Source organism: Molossus molossus, unplaced genomic scaffold (assembly GCF_014108415.1).
Source record: "Molossus molossus isolate mMolMol1 unplaced genomic scaffold, mMolMol1.p scaffold_m16_p_8, whole genome shotgun sequence".
NCBI classification, from domain to species: Eukaryota; Metazoa; Chordata; class Mammalia; order Chiroptera; family Molossidae; genus Molossus; species Molossus molossus.
The window spans coordinates 48,515,950-48,541,740 of NW_023425402.1; the positions used below are offsets into that span (position 1 = coordinate 48,515,950).

The 25,791-nt window shown below is 37.0% G+C and overlaps 1 protein-coding gene across 1 annotated transcript in view; it reads left to right on the forward strand.

The window, feature by feature from the left end:
- Positions 1-25,791, forward strand: part of PDSS2 (decaprenyl diphosphate synthase subunit 2) — a 261,210-nt gene that overhangs the window by 141,618 nt on the left and 93,801 nt on the right. The window contains exon 3 of the mRNA XM_036249222.1: positions 11,138-11,336. Coding sequence (XP_036105115.1) covers positions 11,138-11,336 — 199 coding nt within the window. The remainder of the gene's footprint in view (positions 1-11,137; positions 11,337-25,791) is intronic.

Genomic DNA, 25,791 nt, shown 5'->3' on the forward strand with positions numbered 1-25,791 from the left:
GAACCATTCTACTTTTACATGTGAAAAAGCCTGATGAAATATTTGGGGGAACATTTAGGATTTGTTCTTATGTCCCTAGATACCTAGGTTGATTAGATAGCAGTGTAAGCAATCTGATATAAAACCTATCACTGTACAGTCTATGCCCTGACACTTTCTTCATAGGAAACATCTTTTCCCTGTTACACTTACCTGACCTTCCCAGCCTTACACATTTTTCGTGGTCTAAATGAAGCCTGCCAAGGTTCCCTTTTCAGTTCATCGCTGCCTCCTGTTATTAGTTAGAGAGGTCTTTGCAGAATGACATTTCTCTCCTGCAGTGCTTCCTGCGCCCCATGTAACATACAGCCTGTCTCTTTTCTCCTCACCCCTACTTTCTTTCTCATGGAGAGAAGCTCAAACCTCACCAAGCGATTCAGAACTCACAGAGCCTGGCAGTAGGCAGTGGGCCCAGCACTTAACTTCAGTAATGATTCAGGTTTCTGTCATTTTTAAGCCACCTTCAAGATTAACAGGTATAAATCTGCTTGTCTTCTTTATTTGCCATCATGCATCCTTGCTTTTATCCCTCCTAAAACCAAAGTATGTATGCCAACTCCAATTCACCAAATATTTTTAGCTCTCTCATATTCTAAATTAGCTCAGAAGCATTTTCTGGTGTATTGTTTGGGTTGTCACTGGACTGTCATTTCTCCCAGTCTGGTGCCTAAAGCAGTTTCCATAGCTAAATGCTGAACCTTCAAAGAAAAAGGTACATAATGAAAGTGGAAACACCAGTACGTTCTTTGTAACCAGTTCCCCAATTCTCCACCTGCCATAATGTGGAGATGGCTCATGATCTGCGGAGGGAAGAACTCCTGTCCTGCAGCAGGAAGAAGGGGCGCTCTGGGAGGGCGAGTGACAGACGACTCTCCAGTGGGGAGGGGGACAGATATTTCGGAAAACTTTGACATGGAATCGGATGTGTTTGTATAACCTTTTCATGTAGAACTGTGGTGCAGTCAGAGAGGGGGTTTTGGTTTTCTTCATTAAAAGCTTATTAAATGAAGAAATAGAACAGTCATTTTGCTTTGGTAGATGGGGGTCAGAGAGGCGGGTCTGGTCTCCTCAGGATATTAATGTCTGCCTTCAGCCGGGGGAAATGAGCCGTCACTTGAGTTAGAGGCAGCTTTATGTGCTCATCGCTAGGGATTCCCATATGTCCAGGGAGCTGCAACAGTAAAAAATGGCAGAGCTCGGTGGTAAAGTGCAGAGGGCTCTCATTGGAATTCATGTCAGGAAGCTCAGCTCAGTCTGCCCAGAGCAAGTCTGTTTAATGTTGATCAGCTGTCCATCTGATAAACCGAATTGATACGGGCATTCCCTCCGAGGGCTGCCCTAACAGTGACAGCCGCAGCACCCAGATGTCTTGTTAGGCTTTTTTGGTAGTCTCAAGTATTTTTTAACCCCTTCTGTGATACCCAAACCGGAAAGTAATTTTAAAGACCCAGCTAACAATGCCAGCTAGGCTTTCCCTTTGCTTCTCTGGCAGAAAACAGGCCAGCTTAAACTGTTTGCAGAAACCAGATGCTGTTAGTTACCCCTCTCCCTCACCATGAAGAGTATCTGGTGGACCTGCAGGATAATATGTGTTGACAGTGTCAAGTTTGTGTCCAGTTATTAAAAATAATGTTTCTGAAAATATTCCTAAATACACTAAGTTACCTGGCTTGTTTATGCTTTATTAGTTTCATAGGTGTGTTAGTTGATCACTAAGCACTTTATGTTCATGCATAAAGACAACATGAATTACACATTTCGTTTGGTTAGCTAATCTCTGGTAATAACCATGGTGACTTCTTGCTGAGTTGCAACATCCTCTGCTTTCTCACGTATGACTACTACCAAGAAGGCAGCTTACCTCTTTGTAGATGGGGCAGCAGGTATGGAGAGAACTAATTACAGAACACATCAATACTGAGCTTTCTTTAAAATAACACACGACAGTAACTATGTGAGGAGATGAATATGTTAATTAGCTTGACTATAGTAATCATTTCACTATGTATATGTTTATCAAAACAGCATGGTATATACCTTAAATGTATATAATTTTATTTAAAAATATAAAAAATACTGAGCTTTAATTTTTGGAAATAAATCAAGAGAGAGAAGTCATTGTATTAAGCTATGATTATTTTTAAATTATGTTTCTTCAGAACTCCCAGTACAAAATTACAGTCCTGAATATGAAAGAACTTTGTCTTAAAGGTTTTTACTGACGCGCTACTTGATTTTTGTCTTTTTCCCTTTCACTTCTAGACCTTGTATTTTCATAGCATGGCAAGCCTCTAACATAGACCCAAGTATCTGATCTCTTTGAATGAGAGCTGGTCTAACTGAGAACAGGTCAGCTTTCCTAAGAAAGACACAGAGCCCTTAGTACTTTGGTTGATTGCCTAGTGCGTGTGGTCAGAGCTGGAAGTAAGGCCTCGTCCTTCTTTTCAGCCCTTGAACCTGTGACTCCATCTCTGTTTGGAGGTCACCATTACTACAGCCTATAGCTTTGGCACTTTGCTTTTAATGGTTGAAATTTTTGGTTTCAGTCACCTGTTTTTAAAATTCTCATTTCCAAATGCAAGAATGAAACAAGATTAGTTTTGAATGCTGTGATCATAGCAAACCCAAAATTCAAAGTTTTATTTTCACTTAGGTTATCAACATGAATCATTGGCAAAAGAGGAAAATCATTATGTTTCTGTAATTATTGTAATGAATTGAATGAATTTTTTAGAATTTTGGGTCTGGCCTACTTATAAAAAATTAATATTTAACACATAATTAGTTAAAGGTTATCACCATGAAAGATTCTTTTACCGGCACTAAGAACCTATATTTTACCTTTTTATTATTATTCATATGCCTTGTTAGTTCTGAATTTGGATATTTTTGAAGTATGTCTTAGAAACTCGTTTGCTCTTATCTGCTTCTTCCCCTCCCCAATCCATTCTTTGTCCTTGTGAAGCTTTCTTCTAAGGCGCCCTGGAGAAAGAAACGAAACACAAAACAGCTAGTGTGTCAGATGGCAGCAAGTCCTACGGAGGCAGGAAGTGGAGACTGGGAGGAGGAGTGCTGGTGAGACAGGAGGGTGCAGTTGTACACAGTAGTCAGAGAAGGCCTTACTGATCCAGTGAACTTTGAAGGGGCCTGAAGGAAGCAAGTGACTAAGCCTTGCAGAAATGTAAGGCAAGATCGGTCCAGGTAGAGGAAAGAGCAAAGGCCCTGGCGCAAGAACAGGCTTGGCATGTTCCAGAGACAGAGGAGGCTAATGTAGCTGGACAGGAGTTATCAGGGAAGGAAGTAAGTAGCAAACAAAGTCAGAGAAGTAAGAGCAGAGGAGCTGGGCAGGTTGCATTCAACCTTGGAGTCCATTGCAGAGACTTTGGCTTTTACCCTGATGAGATAGGGAGTCACTGGAGGGTTTTGAGCAGGGAGCTAAGTGATGGGTTTAATAGTTTTTTCATCTTCCTGCTTGTCTAATTTCTGATCTTTTCCATTTTTGCAAAGCTAATGGGCTAAAAATATCTCATTATTATTATTGTAATACTACTTTTCCAAATTATTTGTGAGGTTGAGCATCATTTTATGTGGTTTTTGGCTATTTACTTCTAGAATCACCTCTTTATATTCTTTCTCATTTTGCTCTGGAGCTGTTTATCTTTTCCTTATCAATTTCTTGTCCAATTTGGACAAGCTACACACATTTTTTTTTTCTTTATTGATTTTAGAGAGAGAGGAAGGGTGAGGGAAAGAGAGAGAGAAACGTCGATGAGAGAGAACATCGATTGGCTGCCTCCTGCATGCCTCCCCACTGGGGATCAGACCCTCAATCTGGGCATGTGTCCTGACCAGGAATTGAACCAGCGACCCCTCGGTGCATGGCTTGACACTCAAGCACTGAACCACACCGGCCAGACAAGTCCATACATTTTTTTTTTTATCCTCACCTAAGGACATTTTTGCATTTATTTTCAGATAGAGTGGGAGGGAGAATTGGAGGAAGAGAGAGAGAGAAACATCGATGTGAGAGAGACACATTGACTGGCTGCCACCTGCACAACACCAACTGGGGCCAGGGACAACCACAGCCGAGGTACGTGCCCTTAGCAGGAACCGAACCCGGACTCTCTGGTCCGCAGGCCGACGCTCTACCCACTGAGCCAGACTGGCCAGGGCATCACACATTTTTAATACAATCTTCTGTCTATTGTATGTGTTCCAAATACTGTATTTCAAGTCTGTATTTGCCTTGGTCTTTTTTATGGCTTATGTAAACATTTTATCTATTGTAACTTCTCTCTTTTTTTTAAGGACTTCCTGACTTTCTTTTTTATTTTGCAAGGCTTTCTCATCCCAAGGTCTTAAGAGTGTTTTCCTAAATTAAAAAAATAATAATGGTATTTTATATCCATCAAGATGAACCACAGAGCTGTAGTTTTAAATAGGTTTTCAGTATTGCATTTCTTTTCTACCTTTTGACTTAATTTTCTGCTTTTATTTTTTCATACTTAGATCTTTATTCCAAAATATCTTTTTTTTTTTTCCTATGGAGTAAGGTAGGGGTCTTTGTAATTTTTTTCTTAATCTATAGCAAGTTTCCCCAACATCTTTTGTTAGAATAATTAATCTTTTCCCTAACAATTTGAAATGATATCTTTACCATAATTAATTTATAGTCCAAATAGCTTTGGATTTCTTTCTGGATTTTGTTCCAAATCTATTAATTTGTTCCTGTGATGGTACTATAGTTTTTTAAATTGTGGTAGCTTCATAATAACTTTTCAATTCTAGAATGGCAGGCCTTATATTTTCTTTTCCAAAATTTTTTTTGTAATTTTCAAATTTATTCTTTCTATATGAACATAAAAGTCAGTATTACAATTTAAATAATCTTCTAGTATTCAAATAAAATGATTTTAAATATATAACTCTCACTACCCTGGCCAGTGTGGCTCAGTTGGCTGGGCACGATTCTGAGCACCAAAGGGTTGAGGGTTCAGTTCCTGGTCAAGACACATGACTGGGTTTGGGGCTCAATCCCGGTAGGGGGTATGTAGAAGGCAGCCAATCGATGTTTCACTCTCTCATTGATGTTTCTCTGGCTCTCTCCTTGTCCCTTCCTTTCTCTCTAAAAATCAATAAAAAATCTATTTTAAAAATGACTCTTACCTACCATTTTAATGCTTTCAGAGACACCCTGACTTTTTTACATTTTGTGTTTGGGATTCTTATTAGTTTTCTATTGATATGCAAAGAGACTGGGCTTTGAAATCAGGGAGCTGTGGGCTTGAATCCAGTTGTGCAGCTTACTAGCTACATGAACTTGAGCGAGTTAGTCTGCCAACTTGGCTCCCTCCTGCACAGTAGAGATAATAATGCTTGCCTCAGACAGCTGTTAAGAGTTTTACATTATTTTATTTATTAATCTATTGATTGAATTGCTATTATGCTTGCAAAATTATTTCATATAAAAGTGTTCAGCATACAGTAATTCATTGGCTCAAAGTAATTAATTTAGATAGTGAAAGCCATAATCTCAATTAGGCATTTTAAAAGATAGGATATCTGAAGTAATATTTGCAGATGAAATAGCATTATGTCTGACATTTGCTTAAAAATCATCTGGAAGCGCTGTGAAAGGTGTAGCGAAACAAGATGAGGGTCCACAGCAGTGCTGTTGCTGTACTTTCCACTTTTGAATTGTTTAAAATACCCAAAATATAAGGTTTTAATTAATGTTCTTTTTAAAACTGTTAAAAAAGACAAAATGTAAACATTTGTTATTTCTAAGTGGAATATTATGTTTTTATTATGTTATTCTCTGAACTTTTCTATATTTTGTTAAACCTCTGGAAAGAAGGAAGCAAGGAGGAAGAAAAGGACAAAACAAGAAAAGGAGAAAAAAAGACTCCCTTGTCTGTGTGTTGAAACACAGTTGACCCTTCTACTAGTTTGACACCGACTTAAAAATGTAAAACATTTAAAGAGATTTCAAGTTAATATAAGGAACAATTTCAAATAATTAAAACTATTCATCAGCAGACCTGGCTCCTGTGTAGTTTGTTATTGCTCATCCCTGGAAGGGGTCAGTTAAGGTTACTTCCATCTCCGATCCCATAAACCTGACTTTAGTTTATATCACTTTTTCCCTTTTGAAACTAAGAATGATAACAATCCCCTATACCTTTATACCAGCGATTTTCAACCTTTTTCGTCTCATGGCACATATAAACTGATAACTGAAATCCTGTGGCACACCAAAAAAAATATTTTTTGCCAATCTGGCAAAAAAAAAAAAAAAAATAGGTATAATTTTGATTCATTCACACCAGACAGCTATTGTGTTGGCTGTTGTCATTTTTTCTGGTTTACGGGCCGACGCTCTAACCGCTGAGCGAAACCGGCCAGGGCTGTTGTCATTTTTTTATTTGACAGGCTAAGGGAAAAGAAGTCAGTGCCCCTGACTAAATAGTCAGGTCTGGCATGTTTTAAAAATTCTTGTGGCACACTGGTTGAAAATCACTGCCTTACATAATTGATTGTTAAGTAAAGAGTTATTCATTGAACAAATATTTATAGGCAGCCAGGGCAGTAGGATAGTACACTTCAGTGTAGTGAGGGAGAGAAATGGCAGGAAGATGGATGGCTAAAGGAATAATTACAGTACAGTACAGTAAATGAGCTATGTCAGAGCGTTCAGGCACAGAAGGAGTTAACTCTGGGGAAGTGAGGGAAGACCTCACAGAAGTAACACGGGGGCTGATTCTTAAAAGTACTGTAAACAAATATAGGTCTGCCATTCATCCTGTAGCAGCAAAAGTTGCACGACATGCACACGGTGAGCCTCTGTAGAGATAGATGTTAAATACAACAGGGAGATTCTCTATTTGTAAGAAATGGGGAACTTCTCTATTTGTAAATAATATGTGGAACTCTCTCCAAGAGATTATATTAGGTGAATAAAGCCAGAGTACAGAAATATGAACATAAAACGTCTTCCCCGTTTTCCTGGAATAGTTTTTATTGACTATCATTGAGGAATTTACTTGGCTGTAGATAACAGGACTCTAACAAAGAGTAGCTTAAAGGAATGCAGTGTATATTCAACTCAGATAACAAAATGTCTAGAGATGGGCACATCAGAGCTGACTGCAAGAAGTCATCAAGGGCCCAGGCTTCTTCTTTCCTCTTGCTCACCATTCTTTGATTGGAGCCCTCTTTAGGATCCTTAGGTCTCTACTATGCCTCCAGACAGTTGGGCCATATTCCTGAAAGGAAGAAGGGGTAAGCCCAAAAATCAGGAACTCAGTAGATTTCTCAGACACTTTACCTGGTGAACTGCTACCTACATTCATTGGCCAAACTGTGCTACATGATCACTCCTAGCCTCTGGGGAGCTTGGAGAGGCCAATGTTTTTAAATGAGTACACTGTCACTCCAAATATAATCAAAGGTGTGTTAGTAGTGAAGAAGGAAGAGCGAATGGGTAACTAGCAATGCCATCCTTATTTCTAAAGCTTAGAATGCTAAAAAAAATTGAGAAATGTTGGAAGAAAATGGATCAAAACAGATGAAGTTGTTTAACATACAATTGAAAGAACGTAATTTGGTAAAAATTCTTAAGAAAACATCGATTAATCCTCTGGGTTATGTCCAATATGGTAATTACTTCCTTACTCTGATTACTTAACATAAGTGGTATTCATTAGTGATACTTTTCCAATCAAGATTTAGTGTAGAAAAAATGCAAGAGTGCTAAAATATGTGCATGAAATGGCATGAAGACCTTTATTTAAGATAATTTTTTAAATCTAGTGCATTGAAAGTTTACTATGTTGCTTTGGGTTACTAAAATAGGAATAAGATAATGAGAAAAATATTCCCAGCTTTCATACTGCTTAACTGCTGTACACAAAATTAGGCTCTTGCACAATGTGATCTGGAGTTGTTTATCTGATGCTAAAATCTTGTAAGTTAAGAGCACAGTACTAGATAGTGGAATTACAGGACACATTTCAAGGTGACTAATCATTCTATTTCTATTTCCTATAGAAAAGTAGATACCAATAATAGCAATAATGTGGTCTTTTAATAAAACTATCAACTGCCAGTCCAGGTAATTTTTTTAAACCCTCAAATCTTAGAATTTTAGAACTAAATATTAAATTTTAGAACTGAAATCCCTGAATCTTAGAACTGGAAGGGACTGTTTCTCCAGTTCCTCTCCTTTCAGTGGTAAGAAGACCATGAGTCTTAGAGTTTAAGGGATTTGCCTGGTGTTATTGGCGAAAGTAGAACTGTTATCTGTGTTACTGATTGGGCTGAATCCCTTGATTTGGTTCTGACCAAATCAAGGAAACAACTTGATTACTTCTCCCAGTTACTATGAAAAAAAAGTCAAGTCTGCTCATAATATACTTTCTCCTAGCAAACTTCTCTTCTGTAGTGCTTAGAACTTAAGGATAAAAATTAGACATATTTGTGATGGGCATTGGTAACTTTGTCCCACCCCACCCCATTTACATTCATTAGGTAAATACACATTTTGAATTGTCATTGGTCACTAAAACATGGTGACTCTGAGTTCCAACCTTGTCCTTTATAAACAGAATGTTCTCAATCAGGTATTTCACCTCTCCAGACCTGCTATAATTACAATAACAAGTAGATAACATAAATGAAAGTTATTTGTAAATGGTGGGTACTGTACAAAATGATGGGTTTTCACTTTCATTATCACCGGTTTTTATTGTTTCTGACCATGTGGCATTTAAAGATTTTTATTTATTTAATGAATGCTGTTTTATGATTACAGATGTCTTTATTAAAAGCTCACAATAATTCATTTCATCCTTAGGGTAATTCAAAATAACTACCATCTTTTGCTTGCCTGATTTTACATTTACAAGCTGAGCTGCATGGAAGATTTATCCAGTGCTTAACCTTTCTTGAGTTTTATACTTACCCATAATCTCATTGTTCAATTTTTGTGAAATATAACAATATAGATTTTTATAGTGAATGGGTTTGCAAATTAGAAAACATTTGCAGAGTACTAATAAAATACATTTTTACTCCTTTATTTTAGTTGCCTTTTTAAAGGATAATTTTAAATGTTTGCTCCTTTTAAAAAAAATATTTTCTGTTAATTTCTCAGTCTTATAAGGCTTCTTCCTTGGTGATTTGAGGGGGCGGGGGCATGTGATGAGGTTTAAATCTGGCATGTGATGAGGTTTAAATCTAAACCATGAATTTATTCTTCTTTTGTATTTAGGATTAAATAAGATAATGTATAAAAGTGCTTAGCCTAATGTCTGGCACAAATTACATTCCCACTTACATTGGAGTTCTGTTTGATGCTGGTAAGGATTCTCAGAGATCCTAAAATTACAGACATGGGAAAGTTATACTGAGAACAGAGTAAACGGAACTGTGAAGAGTAGCCCTCTACTGGACAGCTTCTCTGGGAATCCTGTGACTCGTGGGAATGAAGAGTGGGGAATGTTGTAGAGAAGATAGTTGTCAAGATCGGCTTATACATGGATCCCAAAATACCCGGTGGAGAGGCCCCTATTAAAAACTTCATGAAAGCCTTTTAGCAAGGGTACTTGACTCAAAGTTGCACCAAACCAGTAGCTATAGTTGCCACAATTCTGTCTTGAGCTTTATGACATACCAAAAATGTACCAAGTCATCTCTGAGTTCAAAGCATTCAGTAGACAACAGCAAGGCACAGCCACCAGAAACTTATTCCTGATTCCCATGACATGTATGGTAATGCTGTATTTGCTAGTGGAGCCACTCTATGGACATATGCAGCAATACAAATTGGAATACAATGGAACCTGTCCCCTGTTGGCAGTTACCTCAAAGGAATGAAGAGATCAGTAATCATCCCAGCTTGTATAATAGTGAATTGTTTCAAAACCAACTCATGCCCAGCTGGCATGGCTCAGTGGTTGAGCATTGTCCCACAGACCAAGAGGTTACCGGTTTGATTCCTGGTCAGGGCACAAGCCCAGATTGCAGGCTCGATCCCCAGTAGGGGGCATGTAGGAGGCAGCCAATCCATGTTCCTCTATCATTGATGTTTCTCCCTTCCCCTCTCTCTCTAAAAATCAGTAAAAACGTATTTTAAAAAAACACCCATAATTGATGCCAAGTAAAAGCACTGTGGTCCTGGCCGGTTTGGCTCGGCTGTTAGAGTGTTGGCCAGTGGACCAAAGAGTCCCGGGTTTGATTCTGGTCAAGGGCGCATACCTCAGTTGTGATTTGATCCCTGGCCTGGTTGGGGTCGTGCTGGAGGCAACCAATTGATGTGTCTCTCTCATATCGCTGTTTCTTTCTCTCTCTCCCTCTCTCTCTCTCTCTCTCTCCCCCCCCTCCCTCCCACTCTATCTGAAAATCAATGAAAAAATATCCTCAGGTGAGGATTTTTTAAAAAGCACTGTGTACCCATTAAAATATGGCACGATTAAAGAAATAAAGTGCATTTGAAACCGTCAAAGAAAAGCAACAAACTCCAAAATGCTAAGTCATACAGAGAAAGACAAATACTATATGATCTCACTTATATGTAGAATCTAAGAACAAAACAAAACAACAAAAAACCTGAACTCCTAGATGCAGAGAATAGATTTGTAATTGTCAGAGGTAGGAGGTTGGAGGTAGGTGAAATGGGTGTAGGTGGTCAAAAGGTACAAATTCCTGGTTGTAAAATAAATAAGTCATGGGAATAGATAATGTACTATAGCATGTTGACTATCATTAATATTATTGCATTGTATATTTAAAATTTACTGAGAGTAGGTCTTAAAATTTATCATCACAAGAAACATGTAACTGTGGCCATGGATGTTAACTAGACTTACTGGGGTGATCATTTTACAATGTATATAAATGCTGAATCATTTATGCTGTACACCTAAAACTAATATAAATGTTATATGTCATTTATGTCTCAATTAAAAACTTCATTAAAAAGAAACAACCTAAAAAAGGCTAATCTATAACTATTTTATTGTTGAAAACTGAAGTCTGGCATTAGTGATAAGATAGTATTCTTGACACTCAGACAAGTCTTACCTTTATGTTTTAGTCAAAGAAGTTTGGCAGAGATCACAGAACTTATCCATACTGCTCTCCTTGTACATCGTGGAATAGTAAATTTAAATGAATTGCAATCTTCTGACGGGCCACTGAAAGACATGCATTTTGGAAATAAAATAGCTATCTTGAGTGGAGACTTTCTTCTAGCAAATGCCTGCAATGGACTAGCTGTGCTACAGAACACCAAGGTAAAACTGGACGGGGTTTGCTTGTGTCTCAATGGCCTCCAGGTGGCTTTTGGTTGACTGCAGAAGCCACAGAAGTCTGTGCACCCTGCTGCCCCAGCTCTGTCCCCATCAGTAGATGCTCAGTAAAGTTGTGATGATGGTGATGATGATGATGATGATGATGGCGGCAGTGTCAACACCAGATAAAACTGGTAAATTCTAAGAAATAATTTTGAAATTCTATTTCTGATTACAGGTGAAATTATTTGTTAATTATAATGTTAAATATTCATTATAAAGAAGATATAAATTAATATTACCTATAAATATCACTATCCAGAGATAATCATTGTTAGTTAATATTTTGGTGTATTTTCTCTCTGTCATTTTTGTTTATTTATTTTTACTTTTATATATATGGACTTTTTTAGTAACATAGGTGAAAACTTGCATGTATAAGGTTTTTTCTTTAATCCTGACTATTTTTCCCACTTCATATTATGATGTGGCCATTTTCACATTATTAACTTTTTCATAAACTTTTTAATGGCTGCACAATAATTATTTAGATGTAATATCATTTATTTAATTCCTCATTTTTGGACATGTAGGTTGCTTCTGATTTTTTTGCTGTCATAAATAGATCTTCAGTAAACATCTTTACACATCAGTTTTTCTCATTCCGGATTATTTCTTTAAGATAAATACCTAGAACTTGTTCAAAGGGTTTAAACATTTTTAAGTATTCTTGATACACAATACCAAGCTGCTTTCTAGAAAAATGTAGAGGTATTTCTTATATATCAGTTAGGATTAGGTGTGACTATAAAATAACAGTGGCTAAAACAAGATAGGAGATTATTTGTTCTCAGGTAAAAGCATCCAGGAGTAGGTAGTCTAACGTGGCATGATGATTCTACGAAGTCAAGAACTGAGGCTGCTTCTGACTGCTCTGCCATCCTGATCTTACTGCTCTGTGTCCCAAGATAATTACCATTGCATTCTCACTCTAGTTAATAGGAAGGAGGAGAAGGAAGGGCAGAGAAGGGCAGATCTCCTTCCCTTGAAGGTCAAGTGAGTTGTACATCCTGGTTTGCTAAGGTCAGTCTCAGTGTAAGTCTGCCGTCCCAGAATCCCATCTGACTTAGCATTTGTCCTGGATTTTTATTTTTTAACAGAGAGTAATCGCTAATTATATTAGAATAAGCCAGCATGGGTTTTATTGGTCTCCACTTCACTTTCAGCCTCTGCCTTAGTTTTTGTCTAGTGTAGGCTAATAGTATGTGAAACCAGTGCACAGGATAGTTATGTTAAGGTGTAATATTACATCTAAAAGGTAACCAGCAATAATTTCCCTCTTTTCCCAAACCTTTTGGACACCTCCAATCAAGGACAGAATGCAGGGCAATTACTAATAAAGAGTTTAGGGACAGTGAGCTCCTTTGCCTCAGGAGGAAGAAGTACTGGATGCTGCTGCTGCACGGGCCACTTAGTGTACAACCCAGTGTACTGTGGCCCATGCGTGGCCTTCGAGGCCACAAAGCCATCAGGTACCAGTCCAAAAACTCAGTGAGAAACAAAATAGGGTAGAGGTTCGCTAGCTATGGAATATGTATGTGAAATCAAGTCTGTAGAGAGTGAGTAGAGAGTACACTGAGCTTGCTTGCTTGTATAATGTAGAGCTATGACTATTTTATTATTTGGCAACACTTTTTTTTTGCAATAAAAGTCTATATGTCATTTTTTTAAGTACTGGATTTTTGTTTCTCAAGAAAGTTGATAAGGAATGTGTAACTTGCACCAAATGTTTGTTGAAATTTACTGTCCAGTGGGGTGGCCATAGTGGTATCACTGAACACATGAAAACAAGAGTCAGATTTTCTGAAAAGTGTCAGGATCTACTTCCAATGTGAGTGGTTAATTGAAGGGAATTCTGAAAAGGCTCCCCAACACATAGCTGCAGAAGGTACATGTGCATACCACTCTGTGAAGCCTAACTTTTACTTAGATAACTGACTGTTCTTCTAAATTAATTTCACTCACTTTCTACAAGCTTTTTTATGCACATAGGGAAAGGGAAGCAATAGCTTTATGTTTTCTTTAGCTTCGTTTTCTTTATTAAACTTCAAATAGTTAAATAATTCTAGTTTTAATTGAATGGCATCAGATACTTCAAATAATTAAATTTTTTTAGTTAATTCTCCAAATATTTGTTTTTTTCCGTCCACTCGTGAAATCAAGGTAAAGCTTTTGGAAGTATATTCTATTAGAGGTAAAGCCATGATGAGTAAAATTGAAAAATCAGTTTAAAACTTCACCATGGAAGATAAAATTATTAGTTTATAATAATAAAAGTACAAATTTTATTGAAGCACACACAGTATTGTGGTAAAAACAATGTTCTTACTACACTGAGAAACCTGTGGAGTAGTTGAACTTGTTTGTGGCATACTCATAATTCATAATGGCATCCAAACAAGTGTCAGCATTCTACAAATTGAAATAGAAGCTATTGATATAAAATGTACAAGTATCTTCACAGTCAGAGTCTCTGGACTACAGGATTTGGGGATGTAGCATGGCAGCATGCGCTTTCTCTCTCTGTTGGCCATCAGCAATCAGATTTTAGAAACCTTCATATCCAACAATGGTATTGAATTTTGTTATATTAAATGAGTTGTTAAAATTTTGGTGACATTTTATTCAAAATCAGTTGGAAATCTTATATCGAGTTCAGGAAATGTGACACCAAGCTAGAGAATTACAATTAAAGAAAAAGCTTACATTAGGATTTTTTTCCTACAAAAGCAAGGAAGAAACAGAACAAAATAAATAGCAAGAACTCCAGTGCTACACCAGATTAAAATTTGCAATTTTATTATTGTGATTTGGAGTACCTTGTCTTGCAGGAAGAATTTTTGGTGGTGCTTTTATTTTGAATAAATTATACATTACACAGGAATGAAACTAATTGAGACAGCCCAGATTTTGCAAAACATTTAAAAGAATCATAAGGAGACTATTTATTTGACAAATTTTGTCTTATAAACATATTTGTCAACGAAAGGTACTGTTAAGGAAGCAAAAAGATAGTAACTTGAAAATATATGAGCTGGAATAGTTACACTTTTCAATATGAAAAAATTAGAATTGAGTATCTCCTCTATTTACAATTGGTCTGAGCTTGCCAGGGAACCCAGAAACTGTGGAAGAGCATTTTCTCAATTAAAAACATTATGGTCGCCCTGGCCGGTTTGGCTCAGCAGTTAGAGCGTCGGCCTGCGGTCCGGAGAGACCCGGGTTCGGTTCCCGCTAAGGGCACGTACTTCGGTTGCAGTTTGTCCCCGGCCCTGGTTGGTCATGCGGGTGGCAGCCACTCGATGTGTCCCTTCACGTCGATGTTTCTCACTCTCTCTCCCTTCCTCTCTCTCCCTCCCACTCTATCTGTACAAAAAATGGAAAAATATCCTTGGGTGAGGATAAAAAAAAAAAAAAAAAACATTATGGTCTATCTCTCAGAGTCAATTGAAGGTATCAGTAATTTCAAATTAATTAATCATAAAATGCAACTATGAAGAATATTGCTGAAAGTTTCTTTTTAACTACCATATTTTTAAAAATACATTTTTCAGAAAAATGCCAGTGACATATTAGAGAAAGGTATGACTAAGAAACGAATTAAAGTATGTGAATGTGTACCAAAAATTTTGACTATTTTTTTATTCAGATAATCAGTATGAAGTTTTAAGTTTTTTCTTTTGTTTTAATATATGAATATATGTTATTTTTCTTTCTTTTGCAATTTTATTTTTGCAAATAGTTTTTAACAGAACTAGTTAACAAGTCCACCAATATAATAAAATCAATTATTAGTTAATAAATATACATTTCAAAAGTATAAAATTTTAATTATTTTACCACACTCTTTTACTCCCAAATATCCCAGATTGGCTGCTAAATTATATAATGTCACCACTTTAAAGACATTTTTAAGAAGGCATTTGAGATCCTTCTGCTTACATCTTATTGGCCAGAATTTAATGGTGTAGGAGGCTAGGAAATGTAAACTTTATTGTGAGTAGCCATGTGTCCAGCCACAAATCTGGGAGATACAGAGAGAATATATCATGGGAGACGAGTAGCTTTCTGTCCTACATCTCCATCACCCTTTTGGCTGGCACATGTCCATGGGACAGACCTGCTGGATTTCAGGGACAAAATAGAATAGCACCTTTATGTACTACATAGTTTATATTTATATGAAAAGAAAGTTAAAGTAAGAAATGAATCACCATATAAATGGAATAATAAATCATCTCAAATCTTCCTCCAGAGATTTATTACCATTGGCATTCCTTTTCTTTTTATTCACCCTCAAATTGCTCTATTTTCTATGTGTATAGTCTGCTTTGACGGGTCTTACTAAATTCTCTCCTTCACTGGAATCCACGTTAGCGGAAGGTTGAGTGAGCCATTGTCCCTGGAAGCCACTCTGGCTCAGCGTCCATCTTCCCTCTTTACCACACCTGCTGTGGCCTGTGATGAACTTTGAGTCTTGGAGAAGGTGGAGGTCTCAGAAAGTGTAGGTCTGGTGTAGTTTCTGGGTGCCTTGAATAGCACTTGACTAGCCCTAGCCGCAAACACTGCCACTCATGGACTAGACCCACATGCCGGAGAGGAAGAGATGTTCTGGACAGCGTCACTAGATGAACGTTTTAGTAATTAGCCCTCAACCTGGCCCCTGCCTTAAAGAAACCAAGGCTGACTTTAAGCTATTCTGAAAATATTATATAAAGTATAAATATAATCATGCTTTAATGACACAAAAAAAGTAGTCACTTGTTTCAACTACTTCACTTCATGGGAATAATAGTTAATGTGTTCTTTTTTCTTAGCTAGCTTGTGTCATTCACACATTCTTTCTTTCAGCATGGTTCAAGTTCAGAGAAAATGGAGACTTTACTCCCATCAAAATCAAATCAGATTCACAGATTGTGAAATCCACTCTTGGTGTTTTGCATTCAGATGCATCTCTATCAATGTTCCAGAATCTAAGACCTCCGCCATCTGCTCCACTGGGCACTGGATTTCAGTAGCACTACTTGATTTACCAAAAAAAAGACAACAACAAAAAAAACCAAAAACTTAACATATGTAAACAACAGTTCAGCCTGAAGCTTCTCTTTGAAATAAAAATGACCAGCATTTTCTTTCCCTTCAGTGAGCCCTGCAGATCTTGGTCTCTGCCCAGGTTTATACTTTTAGATTTGCATTTTATTAACCTTTGTTTGGTGAGGGATTTCCCCCCCCCTTTTTAGACCATAGTATTTTTTAAATTTGATGGTTGTGTGTTGACTTGAAGCTCTTATTCTATACAACTCTCCTGTTCATCCAAAACATGGATCTTTTGCACTTTTTTTTCTCCAAAGGGACATTGAAGGCTCCGAAAGGTCAATTTCAAAAGATGCTTCACTGGCTCACTTTTTGTGAAAGACCTTGCGTACCGTGTCCAGGGTCTATAATTGATCTTCTGCAACTCTAGGCTTTTAGTACCCCTCTTTTAATCATAATAGATGATTTCCAAATCACTTAATCAGTATTTTAAACCGAGGATATTTTAAGGGGTAACTAAAATGTTTGAAAATCAAGATTTTTCTTTGATAAAGCAAATCTCTCATATTCAAAACCAGTTTCTTTCATTTAAATACTTAGCAGTATTCTGATCATATTTTTTTTTAAGGAAAGTGTAGTTATATCTCAGAAGAGGACTAATTTTATTAAATGAGTTCCCAGAAGCTTAAGTTGATTGAGTATACTAACCATTAATAGGATTTTTGGAAGGGAAGAGAGGAAGTGATGATAAATATTTCTTTGGGGCAGTATTAAGTTTTCTTAAGTTCTCTACATATGGTTAATGTCTTGGTAAAGTTAGGTTTCTATTTAATGATGTTTTAATTTTCTCTTATAAAAACAAAATCGGCAGCAACAGAAATGTAAATAGAGGCCAGGGCAGCGAGTGAGCAGCAGAACTTAATGCAGGGTTTCTGTGTACATATAGGATAGCACTGTTCTTCCCGCAGTGGCAGCCTGCTCTTTCTTTCAGGGAGTCTATTTAACTTGGTAATTAAAGTTAGCATATTTATAGCAACTTTAATTTTTTGTAACTTTTACCAGTTTTTCATTTTCTTGTGCCACTGGATTCTTGGCTGAATTTCTGTATAGTGTGTTTATCTCTGTACTTCTCCTGGGGCAGACCATTAGATGAAGTGTTCTGCAGTCATATGAATTCAGAGCTTTTTGTAATTGCCAAGGGTAAAATTAGCAAAGTCAGTTATTCTCCCTATGGCTTTTCCCTGAAGATATTAGGGGTCTTTGAGGTAATTGCCTTAGGTAACACTTAGATTTTTAAACATCTCTAAGTATAGAAATTGATATATTAATCCTCTCATAACTGTCTTACTGTTATAACTGTAGTCACATAAGTGTGAATTAATAAGATTTGTGATTCAATAGTGAGCTTAAAAATTAATGCTTGGGTTTTCATTGATTTTCAATTATGGACTCGAAGGGCAAATTTTCATTCTAGCTCTTCACTATGTAAAGACTCTGCACTGAGAGACCCCAGGATGCCTCTTTTTGAGCCATAAATTCCCTGACCATTGAAATAAGTTGCTCAATATTATGTTCGTGTAGAATGTCATTGAATGCTGAATGATGGGGTCATGCCAGAATCTAAAATTTAAGTGTTTGAGCATCAGGCTATCAGTGAAATATGCTGAATAAATGGGGAGAAATCATGAAGCAGTAAAGTATTATAATTTAGAAATCTGGCTGACCATTACAGGTTTCCCCTGGTCTCAGTGTTTCTTTGTAGACTGGATTTGTATTTTAGGATTAAGCCACAGTGCAAATATGGCTGCGGATTACGACTTACCATCTTTTTAAAAAACAAACAAACAGAGTGTTTTATTTTATATATCTAGTGATAACCCTAGTATTTAAAGCATTTAATTTACAATGTTATTTTTTATCTTTGTAGTCATTTTCATTTAAAGGGCCTATTACTATACATCAGATGAGAGACTGTGAGTCAGCCTGAATCTTGTCTAAACACCCAGAACATTATCATGATGTCACTCCTGGGGGCAGTTCTATTAAGAATTAGTGATTTATATTTCAAAATAACCAGTGGCACAGATGTACTCTTTACATAGCTGATGTATTTCCGTATGTTAACTTTGTTTTCCTAAAGGCATAAATATGTTGTTTACAAGGAAGAATTTTGTTTGCATAAATATGCTTAATTTATACACATAAATCACCTCCTTTTATACCATCTATATATTTTAATAAAAAGCCTGCTATTGGTTACTTGATGTTTGTCTTATCTGCTATATTAATTTTATTTGAAAATTCATGTTTTAAGTGAAACCTAAGAACATGCTATGTCATATGAAATTTAAGTTTTTCTCTATCATTTAAAAATAGACATTATTGTGATCTTGTGTGTTTATAGTCTTGTCAGCACTATTTTACTTGTGGAAAGTGTTGAATTAATATCTTTTAGTTACCCTAGTTTGACACCCAAGATTAATGTTCTTTTTTACATATGACCCACTCAAGTACAGATTTCATGACTAGAGTAAATGTGGTACAGAAGGTTAAGTGGGGTGTCATATATTGTAACAATAAAGGAAACCATCTTCATATCAATTAAATAGGAAAGTCAAAACGCCATCATAAAACTACAATTTCAAAATCTCCAAACTAATTTTTCCACAGTTCTTTCTTATCAGTTGCTTATATAGCCACACATTAAACTGACACATATTTTCTGAGCCTGCTTCCTTGATCTTTAAAGTAACAGTGATAAGCAATTAGTGTTTGAGAAGTGTACTAGAAATAAGAAGACAAAATAGTATGTTCTTTTAAAATTTATCTCATTAAAACCTTGAACTTTGCCCTTTTGGTGCCATAAAACAATGGAACAAAGTACCTTTTCAGCATAGGAAGGTCAAATGCCATCATGCAGAATGGATATGGATACTTCTCTGAGTGTCTGTGTCACACAGATGAGAAGGCAGAGCAAGGAAAGCGTTTCTTCCATATGTCTGACATTCATAGAAGCCCATTAAAAAAAAAGCCTCTGTTCCACAAAAATACATCCTCTGAAGAGACTGCTGGAGTTGAACCCCACACACACCATAGTTGGCCATGAGAGATAGAAATATATTGATTGCTGCAATTTTATAGTATACTTGGAAACCTCAATTTTTTTAATTCCCCTTTTCTACTATCCAGAAATAAAATGAATTAAACCAACTTTTCCCCTCTTTATTTTCCTGACATAAATTCTATTTCTCCAAAGCCAAAAGTCTATTTTCCAGCTTGCATTATTCAGTGCTCTCATTTTGCCTTTCTAATGATTTTACTCAAGGAATTTCCTGAGTTAGGAATTTACAAAAGTACTGGGCAAATGAACAGCTCATTCCCTCCGTGGCATCCTCAGCAACCTTACCTCCTGTCTTCTCCCGGTAGATTTGTGCACAGTGCCCTTTCTTTGTCTCTTCCTGTTCACAACTCAGTCGATTTCAACTCTCTTCCTCCGGTTTCTCACTCCTACTCTCACCTGTTATTCAGAAAAATTACCATCCACTTTTTGCCTTCTCCTTGCTCCTTTCAAGAGGAAAAATAAACCAAGAAACTTCACAGAGAGTTTAAAAACATCAGGTAAAGCTTGGAATACTCTTGTGTTCAGAAAAAGAAAAATCATACAATTAGAAATGCAGTAGGCATAAGATAGAACCAGGTTCTCTACCATGATCCTCTTATCAAACCAAATTTATCTGTAACTATCAATATTTATATTTAAAGATCATTTTTAAAACATTTCCTATTTGGTTTTGTTTTCCTATTTTGTTTAACTGTAGTTATTGGATGACTGTGGTTTTCTAATCTATTTTTAATTACAAGTATATAGAATTTCTAATGTATGGCCTAACCAAGCTTTTGTGGGCTGTCCTGGGAACCTAACCACCATTTATGATCTTGTATATTGGGAATATGGGGCATGAGCTCCAAACAATTGACTTATAGATGAAATTTTTTAATGCAGTGCATTTGTAATATGGTGCCTCCTGTATAGACTAATACTGAATTTGAACACTATAAGCAAAATAAAATTTCAGGGCATCCAAAAGGATCTGTGTGACCACTTTTCATTGGTAACTACATATAACTCAGTTGTGTTGATATAATTTTGGTTTTAGCATTTCCACCATGTTCCTGAATCCTCAGAGTTGTAACTTCTCAACAAAAAAATTCACTCTAAGCTGAAGTTGGCTTATGAGGCCTTAACCCAGGAGCAAATTTTATTTATTTAGCAATAGTGATTGGGGAAGAGCCTTTTCTGGCAGCTAATGGCCTACTGGAGGACTGGTGTGCCCAAGGCAAAGCTGAGGGCCATTAGCCCAACAGGTCATTAACTGGCAAATGCCTGACCCTGAGGTCATTTCTGATATTGTAAACTGTGAAAACATTAAAGTGAGTTTGTTGGAAAGTATAGCTCTGCCAAAGAAGTTTCATTTTAAGCAGTTTGGAAAATGCATTAAATTGTTTGTTATTATTCATGTGGCTTAATTGTCTTTGGAGCCATTTTCACTGGGCTTAGTAAGTGAGTCAGACATCAGTCAACACCACAACTACACTGTGTGTCCAATCTTTCGTTTTTTAAAGGCCAGTTTCCCTCTTCAGAATATCAGGTTACCTATTTCATTACTAAGCAGCTTCAGCTACACCCTTGTGGATCACTTATGTTTTCATAATGTGTTGAGCTACAGAGGCACTCACCTACTTTACGCTCCTCGGAGATGACAGACAGCTAGTAAGAGAAGTGGAAAGAGCTCTGAGGTAGAAGTCTGTGGACTTGATCCCTATCTTTTTTTTTTTTTTTTAATTAGCCATTTAACATTGGATAGCTCATTTTACCTCTCAGAATTCCAGGTTCAGATCTGTTGTTTTTGTTTTTGTTTTCCAGACTCTTTATCTAATGTTTTAATTATCCCACTTTACAAATGAAATTAGAAACCTCATAATGTAGAATAAAATTATATATATATATATATATATATATTTTTTTATCCTCACCCGAGGACATTTTTCCTTTTTTTTTTTGTTCAGATAGAGTGGGAGGGAGAGAGAGGGAGAGAGAGAGAGAAACATCGACGTGAAAGGGACACATCGAGTGGTCGCCACCCGCACGACCCAACCAGGGCCGGGGACAAACTGCAACCGAGGTACATGCCCTTAGCGGGAACCGAACCCGGGTCTCTCCAGACCATAGGCCAATGCTCCAGCCACTGAGCCAAACCGGCCAGGGCTATATATATATATTTTTAATCCTCACCTGAAGATATTTTTCTGTTTATCATCAGATAGAGTGAGAGGGAGGGAGGAAGAGAGAGAGAGAGAGAGAGAAAGAGAGAAAGAAACATCGACTAGTTGCCTCCCGCACAACCCGACCAAGGCCGGGGATGAACCACAACCAAGGTATGTGCCCTTGACCAGAATCAAACCCGCGACTCATTGGTCCGCAGGCTGATGCTCTAACCACTGAGAAAAACTGGCCAGGGCATAATGTAGAATATTTAATACTTATAAAAATTACTACCAAACATTGAAACAGTATTAACGTATATTTTGAGTGCTTACTATGTCATAGGCACTGTTGTAAGTGCTTTACGCATATAAACCCATTTAATCTGAGGAAAGGTTAGGTAGTTTCTTTACAGCACTGCTGCTACTGAATGGCAGAGCTGCTGTCTAAATCCAGGTCATTTGGCTCTAAAATCCTCATGCTTAACTAACGTAGAGAACCAACAAGCCAACAAAGAGCCATGACTTTTTGCCAGCAATTTTGCAATTACCAACCCTGGAGTTTATATCCTTTTTTAAATAGTTTATTGGTTTTTGGAGAGGAGAGAGAGAAAAACACCAATATGAGAGCAGAACATCTGTCGGCTGCCTCCTGCACACCCCCTACCAGAGATCAAGCCCAAAGCCCAGGCCTGCGCCCTTGACCGGAAATCAAACCAAAGATTTCCTAGTGCATAGGATGATGCCCAACTAACTGAACCACACCAGCCAGGGCTGGAATTTATATCTTAAACAACTAGTAGTTTTTAAATATTGGAATAAATATTTCAATATAAACATCAATAGGGGCTTTGGAAACACTTTATAGAGAAATAACTATTAAGCAAAGACAACTTATTTTCTTAGTTTTCTCATTTGTAAAATAAGGCAGCGTTATCTTAGGTTCTTAACGTAGGTTCTTAACGTAGGTTCTTGCTCCAATATTCTGTAATTCTGAGTATTGTAGGAAAGAGTCTAAACCTGTATTACTAGATCTATGAAAGAATAAAAGAAAATCAAGAAAAATTATATATAAAATCAGAGATATAATAGAGAATCCAAAATCTTTTATAAATGCAAGAGATCCACAGATATAGATGCATAATTCAGTGATCTAAAGCAATACCCTAAATTAATAAACTCATCTTTTTTGTTGTTGTTAATCCTCACCAGAGAATATTTTTTTCATTGATTTTTAGAGAGAGGAAGGGAGGGAGGATGGGAGAGAGAGAGAGACAGACAGGCAGGTAGGCAGACAGACATTGATTGGTTCCTTCCCACAAGGTTGGGGATTGATTGGTTGTTTCCCACGAGGTTGGGGCTGGGGATCAAACCTGCAAGCCAGGTATGTGCCCTTAACTATGCGTGATCCTTCGGTGTGAGGGCCAAGGCTTTACCACTGAACCAACCAGCCAGAGCAATAAACTCACCTTTATGGCAGATTTGTGATGAGGAACTTATACCCCTTCATTTGTTCAAAACTTTAAAAGCTATAAGGTGATACGCAAATGTAAATTTCTGAAAATAGTGATAAAACAAAATGATAACTGTAAATTGTCTTTAAATAGTTATATTGATATAACTAATTTACATACTAGAACAGTATTGGCAAGTCAACAAAATTTTTGTGTGCATTGTGCTAAGGAAGCATTGAAGGTACCAGTTTAAAAACCTGTATGTGCATCTTTATAAACGAGAATTCCTAATTCAAGGGTACCCAATATTTGATTCAAGGATACAAAGCAGTCAGTCTCAAGTTTCTACTACCTGATGTTTATGGAGGGGAAAAAAGGATTATCTGAATTTATAGAATGTAGTACCAGTGGAGCCAAGTTATTTTTAGAATTCCATTGAATCACACATTTTGGAGAGCTGTGGAGGTATTTGGAAGAAATACAATTACAGTTTTAGACAAGATGCATGGATTTTAATGCATATGATTCATGTTTTATTTCTGTGGCTGCCTTTGAAGCACAAACCTTAGGATGTCTCTAAATTACAAACATCCGCCTTTTAGTGTGGCCCAATTTAAAGGGGACTGGTTGAGCTAAAAAGTGACTTGTGTTACCCAAAAGATACAGTATACTTAGAATTTTCCAGATGTATGTGTGAATTCCAGAAAAATCCTGAAATTTTTTACTCTTTGTCCAAATGTGGTCTCAGGCAATTGTTTTTTATAAATCTTGTCAGATTAAAGCTAAGAGTCAACACCAGGTATGTAAACCAACAAGATTGATATGCACCTAACAGAATGAACCCCATACTACCCAAGAGTTGTTCTCTTTCATCCTGCCTCCTACCTCTGTTTACATTCAGTTAATTTAAATGTTTTGATACAAAATGATAAAAGAATTAACGCCTTTACAAACATATTTCAGAATAACAAAAATTTGGGAACTTCATGTGCAGTTAAGGTGGCTAACCAGGGTGGGAGCTGTGAGTGACACATATCAGCATGATGTAGGATATTTCAAACCACAGATCACATCTTGTTTATCGGTGGGTGGTAAAATCAATTTAGCAAATCACTATCAACACTGTTTTTAGTGGATTGTAGTAGAAAATAGAGGAAGAATAAAGCTTTTTATTCGTTTTTATATGTATGCACATACTTTGTCATGATGTGAAATACAGTTTTTACTGTGGTTGCAATTTTAAAAATGTGGAAGTTGCCTTGGGCTGTTCGGTTCAGCAGTTAGATCGCTGGCCCATAGACTGAAGAGTTGCGGGTTTCATTCCTGGTCAAGGGCACGTAGCTGGGCTGCTGGTTCATTCCCCAGCCCTAGTCAGGGTTGTGCAGGAGGCAAGCAACCCATGTATCTCTCTTACATCGATGTCTCTCTCTCTCTCTCTCTCTCTCTCTCTCTCTCTCTCTGCCACCCCCCCCCCAAAAGCAATAGAAAAATAAAAATAATAATAATAAAATTTTGGAAGTCAGTGCTGTTAGGCAGTGCTCTAGCCAGCAGCATCCATTCAGCTGAATGAAATACTGTACTATGATTCTGGTGTTGATGTTTCACAGTGTGAACTTGTGTTTCTCCAGTTTAACTTTTAAGTAAAATCACACTTGGAAAACATCACTTAACATAACTGAAAGAAAATGGAGATTATCAGCCATATGGGAAAAAGTGGGCAGATCACTGAAACGGCACACACAATTCTGTCAGAGGAAGTTTGGCCAGAGCAAGGTGCAGCAGTGCCTCTGAGTGCGGAGCGTCCTAATGTGGGACCCCCTGAGTACAGCAGACTGCATGCGTGTCATTCCCACATAGAAGATGGTGGAGGATCACAAAGCCAGCTGTTGTATGATAATGTCAGAATCACTTTGTTTCATGTCTTAAACACTCAGTTCTCAGCTGCTATTTACCTATTTGTAGTAAAGCTAGATACTTGGCCTCTCCTTCTTTATTTCTTATGTAAAGTCCATCTTGACTCAAGCATTTTTAATGATCTGCCACTTTCTCAGGAAATTCATCATTGTTTAAATAAATAAATGATTATTTGTCATTGTTCAGTGACAGACAAACGGCCAAGAACGATGTACCTTCATTCAAAAGGTAAACATATTGTTGGGCTATCCTTTTACTTAGTAAAAGGAATCCACATTTCTGGCTAAATAATTATTCCTTACAGTTGTTTTGAACAAAAAAAAATGTATACAGCTGCTCATTTAGTTATTTCTGACCATGGGGCTTACTGTTGATAAAGCATACACCTCTTGCCTAGACAAGCAAACTGAGCCCCAAAGAACTGATGTGGCTGGCCCGAGGTCATGTAGCTTACCTATGACTTAATCTTCTAAGTGATCAAACACAAATTAATGGCGTTTGTCTTTATGAGGCTGTGACTGCTTTCATTAGTCCATACCAGGCACATAATTGCCTCTCAGCAAGTGTTTATAGAATGAGTGCACTAGTCAATAATAATATTAAATTTCAACCCTTCAGATTCAAGCTATTTTCCTGAACTTGTGGCCTCTTTCTTGTAAACTCTATTAGTTGTGATTTTATCCTTTTCTTTAAATTTTCCTGAATCCTTTTTGACAAATGTTACTAGTAGTTAG